The sequence below is a fragment of the Eublepharis macularius genome, chromosome 1 (genome assembly GCF_028583425.1).
Source record: "Eublepharis macularius isolate TG4126 chromosome 1, MPM_Emac_v1.0, whole genome shotgun sequence".
Taxonomy (NCBI): Eukaryota; Metazoa; Chordata; class Lepidosauria; order Squamata; family Eublepharidae; genus Eublepharis; species Eublepharis macularius.
The window spans coordinates 95,484,668-95,512,072 of record NC_072790.1 but is presented as its reverse complement, the minus strand read 5'-3'; the positions used below and the strand labels follow the sequence as shown (position 1 = coordinate 95,512,072).

Below are 27,405 nucleotides of genomic sequence, written 5' to 3'. Positions count from 1 at the left end.
ATGTTTTAATCATTTCTGAGTTACATTGTCGTCCTTTTTGTTGAAGTGCCTTAATTTTTTTTGCAATTCTCTCCTAGCTGACCAAGTTTTGGAGAAAGTGTTTGTGAATGGTAGCAGCTACTGTCTTAACTACCTACGTGCTTTTCATTTCAAGGTGGTGGGCAAGCTGTCACTGGGCCAGACATAATTTGTATTCAGTGTTAAAGAACTAATGCGATCCATACGAAGAGTGAGGATTGTTGTTTTTTCCCTTCAGGTGATGGCTTCTTCTGTTCCCTTCAGGTGATGGCGTCTTCTGTTCTGGAAATGGGCTGATATACGTGCAGTTGTAGTAATGTTACAGAATTCTTTCATATAGTGGTATCCGCGTATAGGCTATTTCCACACACGTTGAATAATGCACTTTCAATGCACTTTCGCAATCCTTTTGAAGTGGATTTTTTGTTCCACACATGGAAAATCAGTTTCAAATGTTCACTAAAGAGTATTGAAAGTGGATTATCCAACGTGTGTGGAAGCAGCCATACAGAGAGCACCCTATGAAGTGCTACTTTGAACCATAGTGGAAAAGTGGCACTGATGTTAGAGAAGGACACTCACTGCAGGCCACACTCTGAGTGTAAAGTTTATAGCCAAGATAGCAAACTTGCGCTTGGCATGTTGTGTGTTTCATGCAGACCATGTATTGCCCGTATAATAACATCATAAAGATAGAAGTACAGAAAGGTGGCTAAGAGCAAAAGGTCACACTGCTGCAAAGAAGTGTGGCGAATAATATTTTATTTAGTGTAGATATAACTGGGGCTTTTCTTTAACTTTTGTGGATAATGAAACTGCACGTGTGGTCATGACAGCAAATTCTTCCTTGAAACATGTTTAAAGTAAGGTACCTATGCCCACATATGGCGCTCTCTCCTTTTGCTTGGGAATCTTCCTTTTTCATACCTATGTATAGGACATCTTCACACCTTACAATGAAGATGCACTCTAGGGGCTTGCCACCATGATCCCATTCCCCTAACTATGTGAATTATCCCTAATGTGTGAAAAGGGATATTGTTATGCAATGTTCTCTCATGATCAGGGTTCATTTCAAGGGAGAACGCGCAGGAACACAGTTCTGGTAGTTCCCCAAAGAGGTCACATGACAGGTGGCCCCACCCACCTGACTCTCAGCCATTTTGGGCTCGTTTTGGCCTGGATTGGGTCCAAAATGGCCCAGATCGGACCTCTGATGGGTAATGGATCACTCTCCCATTCAGCAGTGGCCCAATCCTGACCATTTTGGGCCCCTTTTCAGCCATTTTCAGTCCCTTTTTGCCATTTTGGACCCAATTTCAGCCCTGAATGGCCAAGATTGGGTCCAAAACAGCCAGGATAGGTGATGTCAGGGGGTGTGGTATATGCAGATCAGTTATGCTAATGACACACTTCCAGTGATATCAAGGGGCATGGCATATGCTAATGAGTTATGCTAATAAGTTCCTTCAGCTCTTTTTCTACGAAATGACCCCTGCTCATGATATATGAAATATGTATATATGAAATGAATGCAGAGTACCAAAAATAGTATCTCAGTCAAGGACAGCCCCTCGGTCATTTTTCTTCTGCCATTAGTGTACATTAAATATCAAACATGATATGGATAAATAATCAAAAATATATTCACATAACGATAGTAAGTGAACAGGTGGAGGCTGTACATGGTCAAATGTTGAATAATGAAGGTTAGAATTTGTGGACAGCTTGGCATTTCCTGGATTCCCTCTACTATGGTGGCAAATGTTATTGTATGAGAGAGAAGAAACCCTTTGGAAAAAGCAGTTTTCAATAAGACTTTACATTATTTTCACTCACACACAAAATGGTGTGTTGAGTTGCTTTGATGTCCTAATGTTGCCTTGAACCTGTCTACCCTTCTGATTTCCATTTTTTCCCTATGCTCTGCATTTTGGTTGTTACTTGTTCTTTTAATTATCACTGTCATTTTATACTGGGCATTGTGTTCATTGTAGTATTCTCTATTTCTTTTTGCCTTTTAAATTGTAAGTTAAGAGGCAAGGGTTTGCTGTCATTAAAGTCTGTAGGCAAGTGTGACATTTTATTAGTTCTACTGTAGAGAAGAGGCAGCTGTGCCTTGCCGTTCACCGCTTTTTGATGTGCTTGTTGCCTGTGGATTAGTTTGAAGTTAACTCATTCTGTCTCTGAAAGAAAATTGGTTTGGCTCCTGAGGTTAGACTTTGTATTATTATCCATTTACTGTCTATAACAAGGTGGTAAATCTTAGATTTTTTAAAAGCTATATGTTGAATATTTGTTTGCAAACGCCTGTCTCAAGAAATAATGTAAGGCAATTGAATCTGATTTACAACGAAAGTGTGACCATTAGATTTTACTTCTTAAAATATATAAAGATTATTTATTTACTTACTTCATTTATATCTGGCCTTTTTCCACAAAAGGGACCCAAAAGAGCTCACATCATTCTTCTCCCCTCTATTTTTTCTTCACAGCAACCCTGGCTGCTTCCACACACATTGGATAATCCACTTTCAATATATTTTAGTGAACATTTGTAACTGCTTTTCCATGTGTGGAACAAAAAACCCACTTCTAAAGGATAACTAAAGTGCATTGAAAGTGCATTATTCAATGTGTGTGGAAATGGCTCCTGTGTGGTAGGTTTGGCTGATAGAGTGACTGGCCCAAGCTCACCCAGTAACTTCTGTGGCAGAGTGGGGGTACAACCCTGGGTCTCCCAGATCATAGTCTGACACTCTATTACATTACACTGGTTAAATTCTGCGACTTTCTTGACAAGTATCAGGATCGAAACCAATGTGAATTTACACTGTTATATTTGTAATGTCTGTTACCAATCTGTTTGCCCTACAGTCCTCTCCATTCTGAGATGTAGCGCAGTAGTAGATCAAATGCTCTGTATACATATGGTTCTGGGTTTTTCTCTGTGAAGGAGACTGTCCTAACATGAAAGGTAAAACAGCAACTCAGCTGATTTATCCCTGATCCTGTGGAATTGATACTCCAGCATCTAGTCACCTTTCAAAGGGAGGAGGGAAGGTTGGAAGGAAGCACAGCAGCCGTTCTATTCAGGGCTGCCTCAGCAAGAGAGCAGAGATTTTCATGTATAGCTCTGCCTAGTATTGTGGTAGAGTAGTTTGATTCCTCTAGGAGAGGTCAGAGTTGTGAGGACTGTCTCTAGTCATGAAACAGTCTTTGTACTTTAGTCTGACTCTTGGGAAAGAGCAGGCTGGTGTGTGTAAAAGGTTCTAACCTGGTGGCCAGTCAGTGAAAGCCTGTTTATACTTGAAAGCATTAAAGGATACCAAACCCAAATGCTTTACACCTGCTATCATACGAACATCTAGCAAATGAGGGAAAGGTTTACTTTTCAAAACAAACCCAGTTCCCCAAAATTATAGGAGGCTGTGTGGGTTTCCTCAGCTGGAAGAAAAGTCCTGTTATAGTCTCCAGCACAATCACTTAATAGTTCTCAGGTGGCAAGGCTGGAGAAGATATTCTCCTGAAATGTTGAAAAACTGATACCAATTGACAGTACTCAGTATAAGAAAGCTTTATGATATCCTGAAATTGTTTTTGTCATGCAGTCCCACACATGCCTCATGTGAGCCTCTACCCTTACCGACCTAGAAGAGTAGCATAACTTCATCTTCTCACTTTACAGTATGCTCTGCATATACACATTTGGGATCTATTTATGTTTTTGCATTCCATGTCTTTATTCACTGCCTGTCAGTTATCTACTTTTAGCTAGCCTTCTAATTGCTGAGGGAGTGCTAAGCTTCTGTAGTTTTTTCCAGCCCCTCCTCATGTATGACTCTTCCTCTGATTTCCCCCCCCCCCCCTCTTTCAGTGAGCAATACTGTGGGGAATCTTCTGAGCAGCATTCTTTATTAGATTGAAGGGGAGTATTTAGAAACTTACTAAGATACCTGGGGAATAATTTCTCCTATCAGGCAAAACAACTTATCTGTTTAAGTTGTTTTGCCTGGAATTGCAAATACTTGGAAAATAGCTATGCTGGATATACACTTTGGTAACCTGGTTATTTTCAGGAATTTTAGTAAGCAGGAATCAATAGTCTCAGATATACCTTCTACCCATACTTTGGCGACATAAAGTATCATTTGATTGATTTACCCCCAAAAGTCCTTATAGCTGCTAGGTAATATTTCCCTCCTCTTGTGTGAAAAAAAGTGTCAAAGCATTTAAATATAGTGCTATCTTATAAGAGATAGGAGCTCGCTCAGCGCCACCCACCTCACAGGGTGTTTTGTTGTAGGGATAATGGTAACATACTTTGTAAACCCTCTGAGTGAGCATTAAATTGTCCTGAAGGGAGGTATATAAATTGAATGGTGTGATGATGATGATGATGATCAACCGCAGAGCATCCTTGGCGGAATCTGCCTTGTTCCTCACTCAAAGTTCTCCATCCATTCTGACTTCTCCATTCATTTGTTCAGCTTTATGTTTAAATAAGCTTCATATAGTTTTCCAGTAAATAAGAGGAGGGTAATTGGGTGATAGTTCTGTTGGTCCTTTTTCCATTTATTCTTAAAAATCGGTACCATCAGAGCCTTCTTCCAGGTGGAAGGAATACACCACAAGTTATTTATCATAGAAAAGAGAAGGGTCAAAACTTCTGCCCACCACTTTGGGTGGATCTATTGGTACTCCATCTATTCCTGGTGCTTTTCTCAATTTCCTGTTCTTTATTAGTTATTCAATGGTCTCAATTGATGCTGGTAGCCAAGATTCCAGTTCCCCGGTCTCAACCAAATTTTCCTCTTCTCTGTATCTGATTTTGTAAAAAAAGTAAACCATACATCCAGAGAGATGCAAAACAGAATAAGTGAAATATTCTTAACACTGTTGTTCATGATAAGCCAAAAATGTCTATTGTTTCCATCATTGGTAGCTGATATCAAAGCTCTCCATTTTTTTCATCAAAGTTGCCCTTTTTTTGTTGATTACTAGTTTCCATCTCTCCTCAGCAATCTTAAGTAAGGTATATTCTCTTCAATCTAAACTCCCTATGATAAGCTCTCACTTTTCTCAGGAGGATCCAGCATTTGTAATACCATAGCAGTTAACCTATCCAATAATCTTTTGATAGAGATTTTTTGTTTCATGTTACTGTGGTTGGTAATTCTTCTGTTTTTTTAAACTCAGTTTTGATTACAGGTGAACATTCTGGCTTCCCACCTCCTTCAGCAATGAGGATATAGGCTTTTCTGTGCAGCAAGATTTGTGCATGGATCACAAGCCTAGCTTTTCCATTATGCTTTTCCCAAAAGAACATGCTAGGCAGGCTATTTTACCTTATGAGATATCTCTATAATTAGCAGTAGACATGGGCACAAACCAAAAAAAAAAAACCCGAACCACATGATTCGTTGTTCGTAGCATTTCACGGAACCTTGAACCACAAACTTCCGACCTTTTCCCAGTTCGGGAATTGGTTCATGGTTCGTGGCATTTCAACCGCCCCACACCAGCTGAAGCTGGTACAGGGCATTTGAAACAGACAGCCCCTTCTGCTGCCCAGGCAGTAGGAGAAAGGGGCTATCAATTTCACAGACCCCGCACCAGTTTCAGGCCATTGACTGAACCCAGCACGGGGTCTGTGAAACTGACAGCCTCTTTCTCCTGCTGCCCGAGCTGTCAGTTTTACAGACCCTGCACCAGTTCCAGGGTGGGGTCTGTGAAACTGACAGCCCAGGCAGCAGGAAAAGAGGCTGTCAGTTTTACAGACCCCGCACCAGTTCCAGCATGGGGTCTGTGAAACTGGCAGCCTCTTTTCCTGCTGCCTGAGCTGTCAGTTTCACAGACCCAGCGCTGGAACCGGTGCGAGGGTCTGTGAAACTGACAGCCCAGGCAGCAGGAGAAAGAGGCTGTCAGTTTCACAGACTCCTCGGTGGAACCGGTGCAGGGGCTGTGAAACTGACAGCCCCTTTCTCCTGCTGCCTGGGCTGTCAGTTTCACAGACCCCGCACCAGTTCCAGTGTGGAATCTGTGAAACTGACAGCCTGGGCAGCAGGAAAAGAGGCTTTCAGTTCCACAGACCCTGCGCCGGTTTCAGCCCATCAGCTGAACCCAGCACGGGGTCTGTGAAACTGGCAGCCTCTTTCTCCTGCTGGGTTCAGCCAATGGGCTGGGTTCAGCCGATGGGTTCAGCCGATGGGCTGAAACCGGTGTGGGGTCTGTGAAACTCCAAACTGGCCATGGAATGGCTGGAAAAATTAGTTTGTCCTGGAAAAATGGGGTTCCATGGAACGCGTGTTTCGCTTCAAACGAACCGGCCTTTCTGTACGGAATTTTGTTCCATGGTTCATTTCCTGTCCATCTCTAATTAGCAGCTTAATGTTAAATAATAATGACACAATTTTATTCTATACACTTTCATATATTAATGAACATTTTTAGGCCCAAATGTCAAATGGCTGTGTGTCTTTAAGGGGGGGGGGGGCGCAGTGAGTAGCAATGTAGAATTCCCATTTTCATCTTTCCCAAGTCAAAGTGATTAAGCTATTTGCTGTCATGCATGACATATTGAAATTCAAAAGTGCTGATTGACGGTTTAAGGTTAATTATTACTTTTGCATATTTGCAAGTGTCAGTACTAATAAGCATGTTCCATATTTATTAAACTGCAGCAGTGTACAAGAAGGTGGTAAAAGAACTGAGCTGTATGCAGCCTTTCTGTGCCAAACACACCTATTAAAATGTCTTGCATTTTGTCCATTAAAAATAGCCCTGTTCTGAATATGAACACAATTCTTTCCTCATCAAAGTGGTTTAAAATATATTCTTGGTCCTCTAAGGGGTTCTAAAGAGTCCCCATTATACCAAAATACAACCTTAGTTTGATTTTGTTTTTCAGTAAGCTCTTGCTGAATAAAATATATTTATACTTAGGTCTAAATCTGGAGAACTGGGTTTGATTACCCACTCTTCCTCTTGAAGCCAGCTGGGTGACCTTGAGTCAGTTACAGCTCTTCCAGAGCTCTCTCAGTCCCACCCACCTCACAGGGTGATTGTCGTGAGGCTAATAATAACACACTTTGTAAACTGCTCTGAGTAGGCATTTTGTTCTGAAGGGTGGTATATAAATTGAATGTTATTATTATTATTAAATAGAGAGAGGGTATGGCTTAGTGTTAGAGCTCACGTGTGAAAAAGAACCCAGGTTCTATCTCTGTCATCTCCAGGTAAAGGATTTCAGGTAGCAGATGTGGAGAACGACATTCTTCTGCTGAATATCCTGCAGAGCCATTGTCATGAGGAGTGCACAGTATTGAATTAGTACTGTACCAGTAGTGCAGGCCTAAGTCTATTCATAAACCTTCTCAAGCCTACACAATAGTGCTTTCACTTAGGAACAGTGTTCTTAAGATTTCACTGCTATAGAGTAAGACAGTTCTATATGTTAATTGTGTCCTGTTTTCCAAGTGTCTATAAGCCAGTATGGATGACAAAACTATGCCAAGTGTGGTAGTTCAGTTATCTTCATCATCCTGCCATTGGTGTGGCGAATCATATTGCACATAAGGTGCTAATATAGGACAGTATGGGTAGCCATATGGATGTCTTGATGCTCATGTGTCTCAAAGAACAAGATGTCAAAGGAAATTAATATATAAATTACTGTTTTCCAGACAATATATCTGGTATGTCACATCTATGGTTGCCATGGAGTTCATTCTCCAAAGCAGCCATTTTCTGAAAGGGATCTGATCTCTATGGCCTGGAGATCTGTTGTAATTTCAGGAGATCTCAAGCCATCACTTGGAGGCTGGCAACCCTAGTCATAGCCATTCTTACATGGTCATGTTTATACATGTATGCTTGACTGTTTTCTCTCCTAGCTAGCAAATCTGGGTTGAATATGAATGTTCCCATTCTGTGAATCATGACTATTTGCTATTTGTTTTCAGTGCTATGTCCTTTGATTTATTTTTCTTCCTGGCTGTGGGAACTGTGGTGAATCTGAACATCACATCCTACCTGCTTTCACACAGTGGGATGATGAATCACATGATGTAGCACTGGAAGCATAATTTCTTGAATAATACCATTACTGGTATAAATAAAACAAATATATCAATGCATCCATTCATCGCCCTTCAGTGATTGCTTTTTAAAACAATTATTACATGGCTGAATCATCCCTTCACATTAAAAACATTAACTTTTATCAAAGTTATTAACAGAACCATTTCATCAGTCACGACGTTTTTAAAAATCTGTTCAAAAGAAGTGCCCTCTTTGATAGATATGCTTCATATACTTATTTTTCTCTCTCTTATAAACTGTCAGTTATTCTTTCTCCATACTAAAGTCTCTGACAGGCAGACAGCGAATGGCCCAGGATTATTAGGTTTTAAACTTCTCCCGGCAAACCAAAGAGAAAAAGTATGTACCATAAAAAATAAATGGAACCCATGCCCAGTAAAATATACTTCATAAGAGGGTTTCTTCAACTTTGAACATGTAGTGAGGATTTGCTTGTTTGTTTTGGATTGAAGGCATTGGTTTGGAATGACAGGGAGAGGGCACAGAAAGCTAAATGTCAAGAATGGTTTTAGCCAAGCATCATGATATGCTCATTCTCTTGGTAGAGAGAAGGAAAAAAATTGTGCGGAGAAGCACAAAAGAACACACAGAACACTGGAGGATAAGGACTTATAATGGGTATGGGTGGGTAGACCACCCTCACATGCAGACACACAAGCCTTTCAAACTCCTTGCCACCCATCTCAAACCTCTCTTCACAGGTTTGGGGCTTCCAAGGCAAGAAAAGGCCGAGAGTCCACTGCCACATGCCACCTGTCTAGCCTCCGCTACAGCAGGGAGAGAGCTCTGACTCAAATCCTCACAGGGTCCCCTCTCTCCACTTTCACAGGCTCCACTAGACAGGCAGGCAGGCAGGCAGGCAGAAAAAGGGAACTTCAGAGGTTACTTCCCGTTAATGTGCACTGCCGACATTTAATTCACTAGGCCCATTTAATGTGACCAGAGCGTTTGTGTGTGTGTTTGTCTTAATTCCCCTCAGCTAACAGCTTCAGGCCATCCGTGGTTAAAGAAAACAAAACAAACTTTATTTGCTCGAAGGAACATAACAGATTAACAGCCAGCTAACTTTCTGTTGCCTCTCTGAACAGCATCTCAAACCCCTCTATCCCTCAGTCTTAAGCCTTTTTCCTCCGATAGACTAACTCTGACCCAGCATTCCACGCACTCCCTTGGCTGTCTCTCAGGCGGAGCTAGAGCCAGTCCTATCCATCACAGGACTGCTTGTGCTGCCCGCTAATGCGGCAGTGTGAGCACTGTGTGTGTGTATCCCTCAGCCAATCAAGCAACCAATGGATCCTAAACTGTGAAGGGCATAGCCTATGTTTCCCCTTCCCACCTTCTGGGATTCTTTAAGCTGCAAGGGGGCTGCCTCAGCTGCAGGTTGGTTATTCTGGTCTGTTGCTAATCAGTTTGCTAGAAGTTAAGTCAATAAGTTGCTGTAGAATCCCCCATGAGGGAGCAAGGGCTACCATAGAAAAAGTGCTACTAACCAGGGAGTCCCAGACCCCATCCACCCCATTCCTCCTTAACATCCTAGATATCATTCTGGAGCGCAATTATTTTAAATTTGTGGATTGTTATTACTATCAGATAAAAGGGGTGGCAATGGGGTGTGCAGCCGCCCCCAGCATTGCCACCCTTTATATGTCCGAAATAGAGAATGAATGGATTTTTCATAATGATAATAATCCGTTTAAAGATCATGTGGTGCTGTTTCGTCGCTATATTGATGACGTCATCGTCATCCTACGATCGGCTCAGATTGCAGAGGAATTTGGTGCGTGGATGAATACCCTTAATCCCAACATTGACTTTACCTGGCAAGGGAGTGACACCTGTATAAACTTTCTTGATGTGACCATTTACAAACGTAGTCCCACTACTTTAGGGGTGCGCCCCTTTAGGAAGGCGACCGACCGCAACTCATATCTCCACTTTACATCGTTCCATCCTGGGCACTTAAAGAGAAACATTCCCCTTGGCCAGTTCCTCAGACTGAAGAGGAACTCTACGGACGCCAGGGATTTTTACTGGAGCAGCACAGAGCTGGGTTCAGCCTTTACCTCTAGAGGCTATCCCCAGCCGTCCATTGTGACGGCGCGTGCAAGGGCTATCGAGAAACCACAGGAGGAACTGTTACGTCCTATGGAACGCCCGAGAAGCGGTTCAATTAATTGGGCTTTAGATCATAGTACACTAGCTGCTCCCATCTGTAATATCATTAGGACTCATTGGCATTTATTAAACAACATCCCAGGCTGCCAAGACTTGCCAGCGATCGGATTGCGCCGTACCCGCTCCTTAAAGGATATACTAGTGCGCTCAGAGTTTAAAGGCACAGAAACGCCACGGCCAATGCGCCTAGGACACTTTTCTTGTGGTGAGTGTAACGTGTGCAGCCTGATGGACAGATTAGAAAACATGGATATCAGACAGGTTAAAAATCAGTCCTTTTCTACTTGCAAGACCACCAATGTGGTTTATGTCATACAATGTACCTGCAAAATGTATTATGTAGGCAGCACCACACGGCAGTTGAAAACTAGAATTCAGGAGCATTTGTCCCGCCTCAGACACAGGGTACAGGATGCCCCCCTAGTATCCCATTTTATTACGGAGCATAGGGGGATTAAGGATTTTAAGGTCTCAGTATTGGAAGTTGTTCAGGATCATCTCTCCCTTGATCATTCCAGGAAGTTGTTACAGCTAGAAGCTAAATGGATTTTCCATCTGAATTCGTTGACACTACAGGGTCTTAATAATGAATTGGATCTCTCTTGCTATATTGGTCAGTAGAGCCTGATGGAGGAGTAGACCTTGGGAATTGTGAACTGTCCCCGACCTATTACTAAATGGAATGGGGGAAGTGTGTCTTTAAATTTAGGATTGTGTTCCATATTTAAGAGGGATGAGGTTGAGCAAGCCCCAGTTCGTATTCCTAACCGTCCTTTTGAGCACATTGGGTGTAGGAGCGCAGGTGACCAGTGAGTGAGTACCCAGTTACACATGGAATGATATGGTTCTTTGGTCAATATTGTAAGAAATGTTTTTAAGCTTATGATAATGTACTTCTTCAGCTCACCAGATAACTGCCCGAGAAGAAGATGTGCAAAACAGGAATTGGAAACTTTGCCCCACATCATCCCGTCGGCATATGGCCTTCTGGCGTTCTTAAACCCTATACGGGACTGGTGATCACTTATTCAGAGTCATCAACGTTCACCATTGTTGCGCCCACCTATACTCTTTTGATTGATGTACTCTTGTTGATTAACTTGCTCATGTGAGCTTTAAAATTGTATAGTCATTGCTATAGACGGATTTTGGAGATGGAATACCTTGTGAATGCATTTATTTATTTATTTATTGTATAACAATTGAATTAACTTATTTATAATTGCACTTTGCACTATATAAAAACATGCACTTTTTGTAATTGTTGTTGATTACTGCATACTATACTTCCCGGTTGGTTACCCTGTAGAATCCATAGGGCGTGTCATTGTGGCACTTTCTCAATCCTGACCGCTGCAACTATGATACTCAAAAGAAGTTTGCTATTGGATCGCTTGATCACACTTAAAAAAAAAAAAAAGACTGCTAAGTAATTTCTTTTTTTCTTCATAGGTATTCTTCCATGGGTGAAACTGATAGACAACTTTGATGCAGAATATGATTATGTCACCAATGAGGGGACAGTGTTCACCTTCAAGACGAACCAGCATGCTCCAAATTATCGATTAATTAACATTGATTTTAATGATCCTGAAGAATCCAAGTGGAAAGTGCTGATTCCAGAGCATGACAGGGATGTTCTGGGTAAGGATATTTTTAAAGTAGTAAGCTGTGTCAAGAGGGGGTGAGTATAGTGATTTTAAAACTCGAGATTCGGTTTCGTTTTCTCAGCCATGCCGGACGCTCCTCTCGGCTGGTCCGGGAGGAAACGACCGGGCACCCTGACCGGGCGGCTGATCCGCAAGGATTAGCCCCCAGGACTCCCAGGGAGGGAGCCAGGGTCCGGGACGCGGCGGGAAGAACTCCCCGAAATCAATGCGGGGGGGGGAATTGCCCGTTTGTCCCTATGGAGGCCGGCAGATGTGCGCGGCGCCTCAAGTGCCGCCGGGCAACGAGAAACGGCAAGTAAAAGAAACAGGCGGAAGCCTGTAAACAAGCGAATCCCTTCTGTTCTACAAGCGTTTGTGAAGGAGAGGTTGATCTGAAGAAGACTCGCTCTTCCCCTTCGTTGAGTTCCAGAATTTTGTTGGCGCCCCCCCCCCCAAAATGGCAGCAAAGAAGCAAAGTCCCGCTCTCGGTAAGTCAATCTCGGCTACCTTGCAGAAGGGGGAGTCGCTCGAAGAGTTGGTGCGCAGGGCGGTGGTGGAAGCTATAAAACCCTTTGTTGACAAGCTGAACGAAACTGATCAAAGGGTGGGCTTAATTGAAAGCGAGGTGAAAACCATTAAGGCAGCAGCGGGGGGGGGCAGAGAAGTCTGCTCTGGAAAGTGCGTCACTTGTGAAGGCTACAAAAAAGGAGCTGAAGTTGGTGGAGAACCAGCTGATCGGGCTACAGGTGGAACGAACGCAGACAATTTTGCGTCTCCAAAACGTGAAAGAGGAGGAAAAAGAGGATCTGTGGGAGGTGGTCTCGGAACTATTGGCGATACCCGCGAGGACGACTAAAGAAGAGGTTAAAAGCGCCATTTTGGAGGTCCGTCGGGCTTCTTCAAAATATGCAACAAAGCGACAGTTGCCTCGTGAGATCATTATTGACTTTTCATCTAAAAAGATTCGGGACACCATCCTATATAACTCATACAATGCGGATTTGGACTTTATGGGTTTGAAAGTCAAGATTTTGAAGGACGTTCCATTTCTAGTCCGGAAACGGCGTTTTAAATATAAAAAGTTTGCAGCTCTTCTGAGGGACCATGGAATAAAGTACAAATGGTTATTCCTGGAAGGAATATGGTTCAGATATAAAGATCAGGCCTATAAGATATTATCAGAAGATCAACTAAAGGATTTTGAGAATAAAAACCCAGAACTCTGCTGCACCAAGAACGAAGAAAAGGAGGAGCCGGAGGGGGGGGAGGAGGAGGAGAGCATCGCAACAGCAGTTGCACAGAGAGAACTGCGTCCGGGACCCAGAAGGGGGAGGAAAGTTTAATCAGAATTTGAAATGTTTATTCTCTGTATGATTAACCACTCCATCATTATTCTATGGAGCTATTTTTGTATTATGACAGTATGAAGGGAAACATTGAAGTGCAGTGTTTAGTGTTTGTAGTTCATTCCCCCCCCCTTTTCTTTTTCCACCCCCCTTTGTCCCTTCCCTCTCCCCTTTCCTTGTGATAGTCTGGTGTAGTGTTTTGTAGTTATGAAAAATAAAAAAATTTATAAAAAAAAAAAAAAACTCGAGAGCAAGAATCTAGTAGCACCTATAAGACTAACAAAATTTGTGGTAGGGTATGAGCTTTTGTGAGCTCTTTTCTTCAGTGAGCTATAGCTCACGAAAGCTCATACCCTACCACAAATTTTGTTAGTCTTATAGGTGCTACTAGACTCTAGGGCTGTTTCCAGACGGCTTACCTGCACCTGGGATGTCGTGCCACATTTCGGATCGTGCCGGGGAAAACGCGAAATATCGCATTATCTCGCATGAGTTTTGCGTGACGTCGCACAATACTCGCGTGAGAAAACGCGATATTTCTCATTTCCCCTGGCATGATCTGAAACGTGGCGCGACGTCCCGGGTGCAGGTAAGCCGTCTGGAAATGGCCCTGCTCTTTTCTGCTGCTATGGACAGACTAACATGGCTACTCATCATGATTTGAAACTCAAGAACTTTTATGGCTCACGTACAGCCACAGTGAATATATTTTTGAGGACTCTTTAAAACAGATAATTTTACTGTTTTCACCATTTTTATGCAAACATGACTGCTTCTATTGGAAACCTCAAATAAAAAGTGCATAATAATTGAAGAGTTTTTTTTTCTTTTGAAATGGTGACTTGTCCTTTAAGGCTTACTTTTTGTAGAATGTAAGTAAGTTGTGGGTTCTAAAAATCTATTCCTGTTGCATATTTGGAAGAGTTGCTTTTATCATTTTATTGTGGGTATGATGTTCTCATCAGGAGGAAATATGTGTTTCAAGCAATATTGAAAATTATTATGTCCCTCAGTGTCTGTATTTCTATGAACTAGAAGAACCATAGAGTTTTCAATATTCAGTCACTCACATTTCCAGCAAAAAACTCCTCTTTACTAAAGAGCAACATGTCGCAATGCTAAAAGGCCAACCTGCCATTGTGTCAGATTGCTTTAGTCATTTCCAAGATTTGGTTTGGAAAGTCATAATTATAGCAGAAGGCAGTTAATAATTTATTGCTCTGAAAGCTCTGCAGTCAAGTGAATCTGACTTTACTTGATACAGAGGTGACATGTTAATGAAATGCCTTCTGTGAAAGCAAGGCATGTAGGAATCCAAAGGTTAAGTAGTTACTAGTGATTCATTACTCTAGTATTTCACCATTTGACAGCACTCTGTACACATTTTAGGTACTGGAATATTTGTAAACTTTCTACTCTAGCCTTTTCTGTTTCTCTTATGTATGTATGTGCCATCAAGTCTCAACTGAGTTATGATGACCCCAGCAAAGGGTTTCCAGGGCACATGAGAAGCAGAAGTGGTTTGCAATTGTAATCAGGGTAGTAGATATATGCCCACTACCCGCTAATGAGAATAGTGAGACTGAAGTTAGTCACAACTAGCTTCTTTCAGTGGAGTTTAAGACTTGTTCTCATATTTTGTTCTACAAACAAACAGTTCCAACTATGCCAATGACAGATACAACCAACAACAGATACGGCCCATGACAGATATGTCCTGTCCTCTTTTTCACAAGTATATTCTTGTCTTCTCCATATGCTGTTGTATTTCAGATGGCTGTAAGGCAAGTGTCATCTCACTTTTGTAGAGAATTGCATTAACTTCTGAGCAGTCTCTGATATTTCTAGCGTATCATCTCCTATTTTAGGCAACAGCTCTGCAAGCATCCATAAGATCAGTCTTCAGTTACTAGAAACAAAGATGCTCTTTCATTGGTTGTTGTTTATAGTAGGAGCAACCTGTTTCACTTGCTGCTTAATGCCAATGTTCAGCACTGCTCTTTCACATATGTTTTGAGTAACAATTGCTCTTATTGATAAAAGTACTAGTTGATGTGGTGAAAATGGAAAGTGGTGTCAGTTTTCTATCTCCACTGAATCATTATTTTTTTTCTCCCAAAGCGCTAAAAAAAGAATTGGTTATAAAGAGAGGCTTCCTACAGAATTGAGATATATTTAGAACTGTATTGTGTCAAGTGAAGAGAAAAAGACACAGAAACAATGATTTTAAAAGGAAAATGCATAGGGCAAGAATTCCAGGGTTAAGACCATTTTTTTAACCATATTTTGATCAATAACAATAATAACATTCGATTTATATACCGCCCTTCAGGACAACTTAATGCCCACTCAGAGCAGTTTACAAAGTATGTTATTATTATCCCCACAACAAAACACCCTGTGAGGTGGGTGGGGCTGAGAGAGCTCCAGAGAACTGTGACTAGCCCAAAGTCACCCAGCTGGCTTCAAGTGGAGGAGTGGGGAATCAAACCCGGTTCTCCAGATTAGCGTCCTGCACTCTTAACCACTACACCAAACTGGCTTTCACCACTTTATTTCTCTTTAACTGAAAAGTAACTTGATAAAGTAACTCTAGATTAGGCTTTCACAGCAGGAGCTGAATGTGTGGAGCATCCTGTAAATGGGGAACTTTGTCTTGTTCTGCAGTAGCATTGCTATTCTCCTGTTGCTTAAATCAGTACTACACTGAATGTCGGCAGAGATGGATCCCATATTGTTTGGGTCTTATATGACCTTTCTTAATACCACTGTAGCTCTGAGAAATATTCCAACAAGTAAAAGAGCCAAAGAGGTTCAAATCTATCCTTTGTTTTCATAGGAAAATTGAGAAAATTATTGCTTTGTTAGGAATCTTTGCATAAACAGAAGTATAATAATAATAATAATAATATTCAAATTATATACTGCCCTTCAGGACAACTTAATGCCCACTCAGAGCGGTTTACAAAGTATGTCATCATTATCCCCACAACAATAATCACCCTGTGAGGTGGGTGGGGCTGAGGGAGCTCCAGAGAACTGTGACTAGCCCAAGGTCACCCAGCTGGCTTCAAATGGAGGAGTGGGGAATCAAACCCAGCTCTCCAGATTAGAATCCCGTGCTCTTAACCACTACACCAAACTGGCACCAACAGTACTTGATTGTGGTTATGGGATCTAAAGGAGGGCCTACCTAACAGCTTTCTTTTATTAGAAAACTGATCCTACCTAGCTGCTTAGAGGACCTTGGTGCTGAATGGGAAGGATACAGATTTCAAAAACAAAACTATTAGGGGTTGGTGCAGATACAACATGGCTAAGGAATAAAGATTATCCCACAGGAGCATGTCTTTCCAACCTTTCCAAGCCTCTCCCTCTCCCCCATTTATAGGTTTCTAACATGGTGAGTAAGCACTGATATTAATCTTGATTGTACCAAGGCCTGGGCAATACAAACATGACATTGACATTTCTGTTTTGACATGATATATTTGTTTCTTTATAAGACTTCCTATGTACATTTGGTATGTTGGTAGCTCGCAACCTAAGGAATCTACCACAACAATTCTGTGATGGTTTCCCATTACCTTTTTTTGGCTTATGTCATTCTAAACTTTTGCATTATACTTCCTGGGGAGGAGGATTTCATTATTAGCTAACTATTGGATTCTGATTCCAGACCATCTAAAGAATGGGGAATGTCTAGTTGTCTGTGTATATGGTTTTCCTTTCAAAGTACTAGCTTCTAGAATTTCCTTTAGGAAGCTTTCGGTAGACTTACAGGATATGAAACATCCAAAGATCTGGAAAAGAGTTTTTTCTTTAATCCTTTAAACCACACAGTGCACATTAACACTTGCAACAAGCAACACTTATAGCAAGTGCTCTTGCCGGACAACACCAGCTAGGAATATATCATTTAGATTAGTCCAGAATGAAAAATCAGAGTCTTAAGTAAGTCTTTAAAGAGTGAACCCTGGTTAGCATTAATAAAATTAATGTCAGTATACATATACTGCATGGTTAAGGTTGATGAGGAGGAATTTGCATATGAAATTTCACTCTCCTTAACTTGTTTATCATTTTACCATGACTGTTACGAGCCTTGCCCTGGATAGCCCAAGCAAACCCAATCTTGTCAAATCTTGGAAGCTAGCAGGGTTGGCTTTGGTTAGTAATTGGAAGGGAGACCTCCAAGGAAGATCAGTGTCAGTATGCAGAGGCAAGCAATGGCAAACCACTTCTATTAGTCTCTTGCCTTGAAAGTCCCAGTAGGGGTTGCCATAAGTCAGCTATGACTTGATGGCACTCTCCACCACACTATGAGCCTTACCGATCTAGACAACATACCATCTTTGTACCAGCTTATATTTTGAGAGAGTTTATTTTGGTTGTTACTTTCTTCAGTTTCCTTTTATATTCAGAAATACTCTTTCAAGTTGTTGTCCTTGCTAGAACCAGATGGGCTCTCTAAAGGGTTCATTACTAACCATGAAGAGTACAAATGAAATGTATGTCTTTTGCTGGATTTAAAAGCCAAGTACATTTTTCTGTTTCATGTGCTTCCATGTATTGGACTGAACAGATGTGTGTGCTAGAATGTGACTCTTATGAAATAGCTTGTGAAATCCAGCAAAAGTGTATTTTCATTAAGACTTTAAGGATTCCAGGGGAGTCATATAACTTTCCATGCTCATTTTTTAATGATTTGTAAAGCAATTTTTTATGCTTCTTCTGAAAACAAACAAACAAAACCCACTTGCTCTCTTGTTTCTTATGGACAGAATGGGTAGGTTGTGTCAGATCCAACTTCCTTGTCTTGTGTTATCTCCATGATGTGAAGAATATCCTGCAGCTTCATGACCTAGCGACTGGTGCCCATCTCAAGACTCTTCCGTTGGATGTAGGCAGCATTGTAGGATACAGTGGCCAAAAGAAAGACACCGAAATATTTTATCAGTTTACATCCTTCTTATCACCAGGTAGGACTGCTTGTTTTTTCACAAGTGTGTACATTGGCTTAAGGCATATGTGTCAATTGAGCATATAGGTTTTGTAGCCTAGTCACATAGTTGGAAGCAACAATATGTATATACACAGTAAAACAAAATCCCATATATGATCTTTACACATGTTGCTCTTTGGGGAATTTTCTTACCTACTTATGGGGAAGAATTAAACAGTGTCTTGAAATCCTTATTTATAGACAACACACCCATGGGCTCAGTTCAGGTGTCATAGAAAACTAAACTAATTATAGATAGTGTGACTGAATGCTGGCCACTCCACTAAATGTGGTTAGTTAGAATCTGTCAAATCAGGTTCTGAAATTGTTTTATTAAGTATGGTTTGGTGTAACATATGGCTTAATTCTGTCTTGTGACTCAGTGAAACCCTCTCAGAATACAGAGAGAAGACAAAGCAAGTAGCATTTGCTGAGGCAAACCAGGGCTTGAGTGATCACTTTTGAGCTGAATTCCGGTTTCACAAAATAACCATAGTTAAAACTGACCATGTGTTTACAATGATGCCTGATCTGAGCCACTCTTGTTTGATATAATGCAGACATCACAGCAAGCATTGATTTGTTGGGAACCAGGATTTTTAATACCCAGGAGCAGGTGGGGGAATGTGTGCACCTGAAGATTTCCAAGGCTTGATCTGTTAATGAATGCACTGTAGTTTATCTTTATGTTCTAATGCAGCTACTGACAGCCTTTGTTGACTGGTGAATTAAGCACAGATTAAAATGTCACTTTTTATTTGAATGTATATAAATTAGTATTTGTAGAATCATTGTCTAACATTTATAATATTATATTTACAATTTATTAAACTATTTCAGTGATGTTATTACTGGAATTTTTTAAAGAGAGTCTACGCCCTATAAATAATCCATTAACTGTTACTAATATGAAAATTGCAACTTTTATTTTAATATTTTTTTTAAAAGTCTGAAGGCATGATCAGATAAAAATAGTTTTATACAATCTGTATTTAAACACTAGATGAATAAAAGGATAGTTAAATGATCAAGGTGTACCCAACCTATTTTAATCTGCTTTGTGAGGGATAAGCTGTTTCAACCTAGAGAAGTTTATTAGAGAGAGTACAGATATTGTGTTAAGGCCAGTTCATATATGCAACAGATTCAAACAATAAACCTTTTCTTATACTGCTGTAGGTGTAAGTATTGCAATTTGATTTTTATATGTTCCACTATTTAAAATAATTCCTTGGGATATACAAAACTTGCCTGCCAGGGAGACAGGTTTAGCTAAATTTTTCCATGACATGCTAAGATCCAGTGTGGTATAGTGGTTAGAATGTTACCTAGGATCTAGAACAGTGTTTCCCAACCTGTGGGTCATAAGTCACAACCCAAAAGTGGGCTGCAAAACTTCTGAAGGTGGGTCCCAGGCCAGCCATCTGTAATGGTGACTCCTGCCCTTTGTACCCTTCTCTTTCACCCCTCTCCTTCCTTTCTAGCTTCTCACATGCTCGCTTTACACTCCCCCTTTGCAACAATAAAGAGTGAGGAAAAGCTGTCTGGCAACTAGTAATTGTAGGTGGAAGAAAGAGAAAAAAGTTTGGAGAGTGGGTAAGAGCTGTTTAGCACATGAAAAAGTGAAAGGGCGGAGAAAGAGGTGTGTGCAAGCACAGGCTCTGTCTTGGTGCTGCTCCTTAGCAGTCCAACCTCTTGCTCAGTCACCTGAAGTTTCTCACTGCCCCCTGCCTGCTGTGGGATATGCACCGCGCTGCCACTGAGCCACTTGCTACCCACCTCTTTCTGACATCTCTTCAACCAGGCACTCCCACCCCCCACTTCTTTCTTAATCTCTTGGGCCAGGACTGGATGGGTCACCATACAAAGTAAATTTGGACTTGAGGGTAGAGATGGGCATGAACCGAAACACAAACCAAAGTTCATGATGAACAAGGCCGGTTTGTGATTCACGAACCAGCGGTTCGTCAGAGCCTATTTCTGATGAACCACCATGAACTTTAGGCTGGTTCGTTTGGTTTGTTTTTTGGTTCATCACTGCAGACAGCCTGGCACCGATCAATCAGTTTCCTAGGCAACAGGGGATGGACTTCCTGCAGACCTTCTGCTGACCCAGAAGTGGCCATCTGCTGGCTCAGAAGTGACCTTCTGCTGACCTGGAAGTAAAGATTTGCTGACCTGGATGTGATGTTTTCACAAACCAGTTCGCGAACCAGAGGTAGGCTCATGGAAGTTCATGGTTTGTGGTTCGTTAAATGTGGCAAACCACGAATAATAATAATAACATTCAATTTATATACCACCCTTCAGGACAACTTAATGCCCACTCAGAGTGGTTTACAAAGTATATCATTATTATCCCCACAACAGAACACCCTGTGAGGTGGGTGGGGCTGAAAGAGCTCCAGAGAACTGACTAGCCCAAGGTCATCCAACTGGCTTCAAGTGGAGGAGTGGGAAATCAAACCCGGCTCTCCAGATTAGAGTCCCGCACTCTTAACCACTACACCAAACTTGACTCTCATGGTTCGTTTTTTTCCGATCCATGCCCACATGGTTCGTTTTTTCCCCGGTCCGTGTCCATCTCTACTTGAGGTACTTGGTACTTTATATTATACAAGAGTACAACCAATCCAAATAAACTATGAGTATGAAACAGCTAAAAATTAAGCACTTATAGGATATTTTGATGAGCTGACACATTTATTGCATTGTCAGCAGGTGGGTGGGTGGTGGGTAAAAAAATACTTAACTTCTTTTCAGATAGGTTTGTCAACTCTGGAATGGAAAGTTCCTAGAAATTTTAAACTGGAAGTGATGTCAGCAGAAGTCTCCAGATCACTCGTGTGCCTTTTTTGAGTGCACTGGGGGCTCCAGCCAACCTGCTGACAATTTTCCTCCACTGGCCAGTTGAGTGGGGGTGGGGGCAGCAGGTGAGAATAGGGGATCCCACTTCCTGCGTGGGAGGCTGGCAACCTTACTGAAAGCAGTTAAACAGATCAGCATTGCAAATAATTCAGACGATAATTACTTCCTTCTTATGCCATTATCAGTATTCCCTTTATTCTCTTCTTCTAAAAGCAAGAAAAAAGTAGTGTTCCACCATGGGAACATACTACTAAGATGCTCTCCTGAGCATCTTTAACCATTTTCAGATGACCTGTTCAGGGAGATGATGGCCTGCATAGACAGGGACTGGAAAAAAGCTCTCTGACCCTACCTTTGCTTTCAGTTGACCACACAGCTTCTCTCAGTCAATGTATGATTGCCAGAGTATGAGTATGCCATCTATGTTATGTACAAGCTGTGTGTGCATAGGATGTGTCCTCAAGATTGGGAATACTTAAATATTCCAATCACAGGGAAAGAGCTTACAGTTTTTAAATGTATAGGTGTACTTTCCATCAATTGTGTATGGCCATGGGAGCCAGGGCAAGCATGGAAGACTTTGTTTAAGGCAGCTTGTTAACTATTCTTTGTCTTAGAGCTTGCAACATAAAAATCAACCATAAGAAATGCAGTAGCAAAACTGGCCTCACTGAAAAATATATTTTGGCATTATTTGTTTATGCAAAGCTTATTTCTTTGTCATGCACACACACTCACACACACACACAGTGTCTGTTTTGTAAAAAAAATTGAGCAAATTGAATTTATTTCCAGAAGCAAAGGCTATCTGCAGCCAAATTAAGTTACGATGTTACTAAAGATGGAAGAATAAGAGTTTAGGCTAGAAATACGACAGGATTTAACAAGGCACTTTGTTAGTGATAATCAGACAGCAGAATCTGTGCATTTGCTAAATCTTTGTTCATTGCAATTCAGTATTGAACTGAATGACTGGTTTTGTAGTTGAATGACTTAGAGTCTGACATAAATTTTGATGAGTGTACGATATGTGCAGCCATTGTAGCACATTACATCTTGCTCATTTTTTTTTAACATTAGGAACAATCTGACAGCAATGCTGATTCCGTGAATCTAGGCAGATCATGAGAGGGAGGGCAGGAAGGGTTACATCAGTGCTTAGTTCTCATGGCCCCTTCTTACATGCCTAGAGTAATGCCGATTGCCACTTTGGAATCAAGAAGCATTTTCCCCGGACTAGTTTGGAGTAGAGATGGGCACAAAACGAACCATGGAACAAAATTCCATATGGAATGGCTGGTTCGTTTGTACCGAAACACGCATTCCATGGGAACATGGGTTTATGGAACAAACGAATTTTTCTAGCCATTCTGTGGTTGGGTTCAGAGTTTTACAGACCCCCATGCCAGTTTCAGCCCATCGGCTGAACCCAGCATGTGGTCTGTGAAATTGATAGCCCCTGCGCAGGAGAAAGAGGCTGTCAGTTTCACAGACCCCACACTGGGTTCAGCCAATGGGCTGAAACCGGCATGGGGTCTATGAAACTGACAGCCTCTTTTCCTGCTGCCCAGGCTGTCAGTTTCACGGACTCTGGGGTCTGTGAAACTGATAGCCCGGGCAGCAGAAAAAGAGGCTGTCAGTTTCACAGCCCCTGCGCCGGTTCCAGCACGGGGTCTGTGAAATGACAGTCTCACAAACCACAAACTGGGAAAAGGTCAGAAGTTCATGTTTTGTGGAATGCTGCAAACCACTAATAACGTGGTTCAGGGGGGAGGTTGGTTTGTGCCCATGTCTAGTTTGGAGATTTTTGCCATCTTCTAGGCATGGAGCAGGGGTGACTAAGGGTGTGTGTGTGTGGTGGGGAGGTAGTTGTGAATTTCCTGTATTATGCAGGGGGTTGGACTAGATGACCCTGGAGATTCCTTCCAACTCTATGATTCTATGAAAAAGACTTAAAACTTTCTCATTATTGTGAAATGTCACTGCACAAATAGTTAAGCTAGGCAGAAGGAAGATATGTTAGATATGTTGACAATCAGTCTAACATTGATGTTTAAAGGGGAAGCCATCAGAACGTGCTCACCCAAGATAGACTCAATTCAGTACAAGACAGAAGGCTTAAATCTGTTTCTTACTTTGCCCAGCTAATAGTCTTTGGACATATACTGAGCCTGTGCCACACTTCAAGAGCATCCATGGGAAATGGGCAGCCCACCCCCGTCTCCTAAATGTACTGATCTGCATCAGGTGCTCTGCAGACCTTACTTCCTGCCCTATGACAAAATTATTTCTCTAGACATAATTCTCTAGACACCCTTAGGTGTAAGTAACTGTACCTTAAATTCTATGGAGAAACTGACAAGCATGATCATAGAGATGAATTGTCAGGGAGGCAAGAAGAAAGGGTTGAAGGGGGTGAAGGATTAAAGAGAGCTAGAAGAGGTGGGAAACTGTGTGGTGGAAGAAGAGAGAGCAGGATGATTACTCAGTTTGTTTGGTGACAGAGACAAGGCCTTGAACAGAGGCTGTGGAGGAAACTTTAGTAAGACATTAAAGGTGGCAGAGAGGATGGATTTACAATGGACAAAACCAGTTAACTCTTGTGCTCTGCAGGGATTTTCTGCTGCCCAAGCGGATTTCAGATGTCCTTTGGGGAGAGGCTCAATAGCTAGGACTAAGGACACCCTAATAAAACTTGCTTAGTTACCGTTTATCCACCCAGAAATGAGATGTTCATCATGAATATGTTCTCTGACAGGAAAAAAATGGGTTCCAGGCAACGTGTTCTTTTTCTAAATTTTTATTGGAATGCAGCAGTAAAATAGGTGATGAGCGTGGATGGGGATGGCAAGCAAGTTCAAGTTCGTTCACATCATTCTCTGTTTTTCCTTTTGTAGGAAAAATAAATGACTTTCAGTAACATGGCAACATTGCTTTGACTTTACTTTGTTCCACTAAGGAATGCAGTTCCAATTAGTAGACCTTGACTCACATACAGATGTACAAGTCTCTGCCACAACTATTATGCTTTGCACGGAAATATAGTCTGGGTTACAGAGCTGAGAAAATCTATCAAAGTTCACAGTGGAAAATTCTGGTTGAGGGCTATCTGCTGCAACCTGAGGCTGGGGATGAGAAGGACTGATGGCTTGTTAAGAGATTGGGGAAATAATATGATAGTTACGAGGAAAGAAGAGTTGACTGCAGAAACCACAGAGTCTTAGGAGTGCGTGAAGTAACGGAAAGGGGGACAGTGTGTGCAAGAAACAAGACAAATACGGAATCAGTGAGTAGCAGGGTCTGTACTGCTTTTGCTCTGAAGTGAAAAACAGTTACTGGAATTAGAAAATGTTTTAAATATCTAGATTGGATTTTGCTGCAGCTTGGAACCACTCATTGGAACAGATGTACATTGGGACAGGTGTGCATATCAAGTCATCTGTACGGTGTGATCTACCAGCATATAATAAAACATTCCATCCTATTTCAAAGGCCTGGGTTGAGAGAAGGCAACTAACAGCACAATCCTAAGGAGAGTTACTCCCGTCTAAGTCCATTGAAATCAATGGGTTTAGAGTGGAGTAACTCTGCTTAGGGTTGCTCTGTAAGTCTATTATTAATTAAAGAGTAAATCTAAGAGGGGGTGGTCCCAAACAAAATGAAACGAAGCCGAAGAACAGGACCACGTACAAAAGAGTTTAATTTTCTTGCTATCAAAACTCAAATATAAGGCAAAACGAAAAGCCAAAATCAATTTTCTTGCTTTCACAACACAATTGTAAGGCACATAATAAGCCAAAATCAACCGAGGAGTTATGAAGAATTCCCAAACTCCCGGCTGGAGGTGGCAACGGGTTTGCCGGCTTGGAAATTAGGCCCCGTTTCGCACAATGTGCTTTGTCATAAGCCACATGTAAATCTAAAATGAACAAGAGAATACATCATTTAAAATAGCCAGTGTGCCAAACAGTCTTACATAGTTACAAGGTTACAAGGTCTCTCACTTACAAAGAGAGAAAAACTCACCAATTATAGTCTGCTATTGCTACTTTTCTCTTTTACATAGAAGCCACATGTAAATCTAAAATAAATGAAGGAATACATCCTTTGAAATAGCCAGTGTGCCAAACAGTGTTACATAGTTACAAAGTGTCTCATTTCCAGAAGCCAAAGTTACTTTAACCACACATGCAAATTACATTTAAACTGCCCTTGCTGGTATATACAGCCATGCAGAAATCATAGCAAATGTTTTTACAGAGAGAAAAGCTCACCAATTATAGTCTGCTATTGATACTTTTCTCTTTTGCATAAATGCAAAGAATCCCATTTCCCAAAAGCCAGGTTACTTTAACAGCACATGCAAATTACATTTAAACAGACCTTGCGGATACAAACATTACAGAAAAAAACTCACCAATTGTAGTCTGCTACTGCTTCTTTTCTCTTAGAAGCTTCTGTTTCCGAATGATTTTACTTCATGGGGTGGGGTAGTGCTGACTACATCCACTATTTAAAGTTATATTCATTATTAAAGATAAAAACCCAGTGCCTTCAATTTAAAGGGGCCAGGCTGTGATGTTATAAAAAGTATAGCTGTGGAATGCCAATTGGTGTATATTAGCCCCAAAATGGAGAAAAATCCACCTCAAGATTCAGCCCATGCGGTGCAAGGCTATTTAGTCGGACAATCCACTGCGCTTCCAACTGTAGCAACATTCTGTGCGTGTTAACAGATTGTTTAGGGTCCACTGTCTGGAGCACAGAAAAAACAAATTCTCGCTCATGGGTATGGAATTGATCAAAATGCTGGCTTAGGGGTGCTTCCAGAGATTTGGTTCTGATTCGGGACATGTGTTCTTGGATTCGCAGTTTGAGCTGTCTAGTGGTACTCCCTACGTAAAGTAACCCACATGAGCAACGTATAACATAAACAACCTGTGAAGTAGCACATGTTGAAAAACTTTTGCTGTAGAGAATCTTGCCTGTAATGGGATTAATTATATCTGTGAGACTAACTGAGAGGTCACATATGTTACAGTGACCACATTTAAAGTGTCCCACTGGCAAATTGCCAGATGTGGTTTTTTGTTTGAAATCTGTATGTACCACCAAATCCTTAATGCTTTTCGTTTTTCTTAGCCCCACTAATGGTGGGGCGGCACACCCTGGAATGAATTTCAATATGTGCCAGTTTTTCCTGATGACTCTGATGATCTCAAGAGCCAAAGTAGAAAACTCCATGGACCATGTAATTCTATCCTCATCAGACCTAGTAGTTGGAGCTAGCAAACTGTCCCTGGAAATCAGATAAGATTTTAATCTAGCTTTCCTGACCACTTCCTGTGGGTAACCTCGTTGTGTAAATGCCCTCTCTACTCGAGAAGATTCCCTACTGTAATCCTCAAAGGAGGTAGAATTACGTTTTAATCTTAAGAATTGGCCATATGGGATATTCTTGATAAGGCTTTTGGAATGATGAGAGGTATAATGCAAATAAGCAAACCTGTCGGTAGGCTTTCTATAAGGTTTCACACCTAGCTTCCCTCCTATTCTTTTGTAAATGCATACATCCAAAAAATGGATTTCATCAGGGCTATAGTGCCAGGAAAACTTAATGTTAACATCCACTGAATTCATCCATGTGGCTAACCCCTCAGCATTACTGCCATCTCTCAAAATAATGGCCACATCGTCAATGTACCTGCCATAGTAGAGAATTTCCTCAAAAAAGGAGTTTTGTTGTGGATTCAGAAAGAATTTATCCTCTAATTCTGCCATGTATAAATTGGCTATACTGGGAGCCGTGGGGCAACCCATCGCGACTCCCTTGCATTGGAGAAAAAATTGATCCCTGAAACGAAAATAATTCTTTTCAAGTATTATGTCCACGAGTTGGAGGACAAAAGAAATGGGAGGGTTGTCCACGGGTCTGGACCTTAAGAAGTTTTCCACAACTGTTCTCGCACCCTCATGAGGGATGGAAGTATAAAGTGACTCCACATCCATAGTCATGAGGACGGCTTGACTAGGGACTGTGAGTTGCTCCATCTGTTTAATGAAAAAGTGGTGTCCTTGATGTATGATTTGGAGGTTTGTCTTTTCTAGAGAGAACAAAAATTTCAGCCTCCATTTAATTTAGAGGAGAATAAAGGGAAAGACCCTTAATTTCTTATTAAAAGGTAAAGATTATAGCATGGCTGAAAATTAAGTACCTGGATCAAAAGATCTGTAAGAGCCA

General features: G+C 41.4%; 1 protein-coding gene across 1 annotated transcript in view; it reads left to right on the top strand.

The window, feature by feature from the left end:
* Nucleotides 1-27,405, top strand: part of PREP (prolyl endopeptidase) — a 106,081-nt gene that overhangs the window by 37,108 nt on the left and 41,568 nt on the right. The window contains exons 8-9 of the mRNA XM_054975449.1: nt 11,749-11,940; nt 18,076-18,273. Of these exons, the coding sequence (XP_054831424.1) occupies nt 11,749-11,940; nt 18,076-18,273 (390 nt within the window). The remainder of the gene's footprint in view (nt 1-11,748; nt 11,941-18,075; nt 18,274-27,405) is intronic.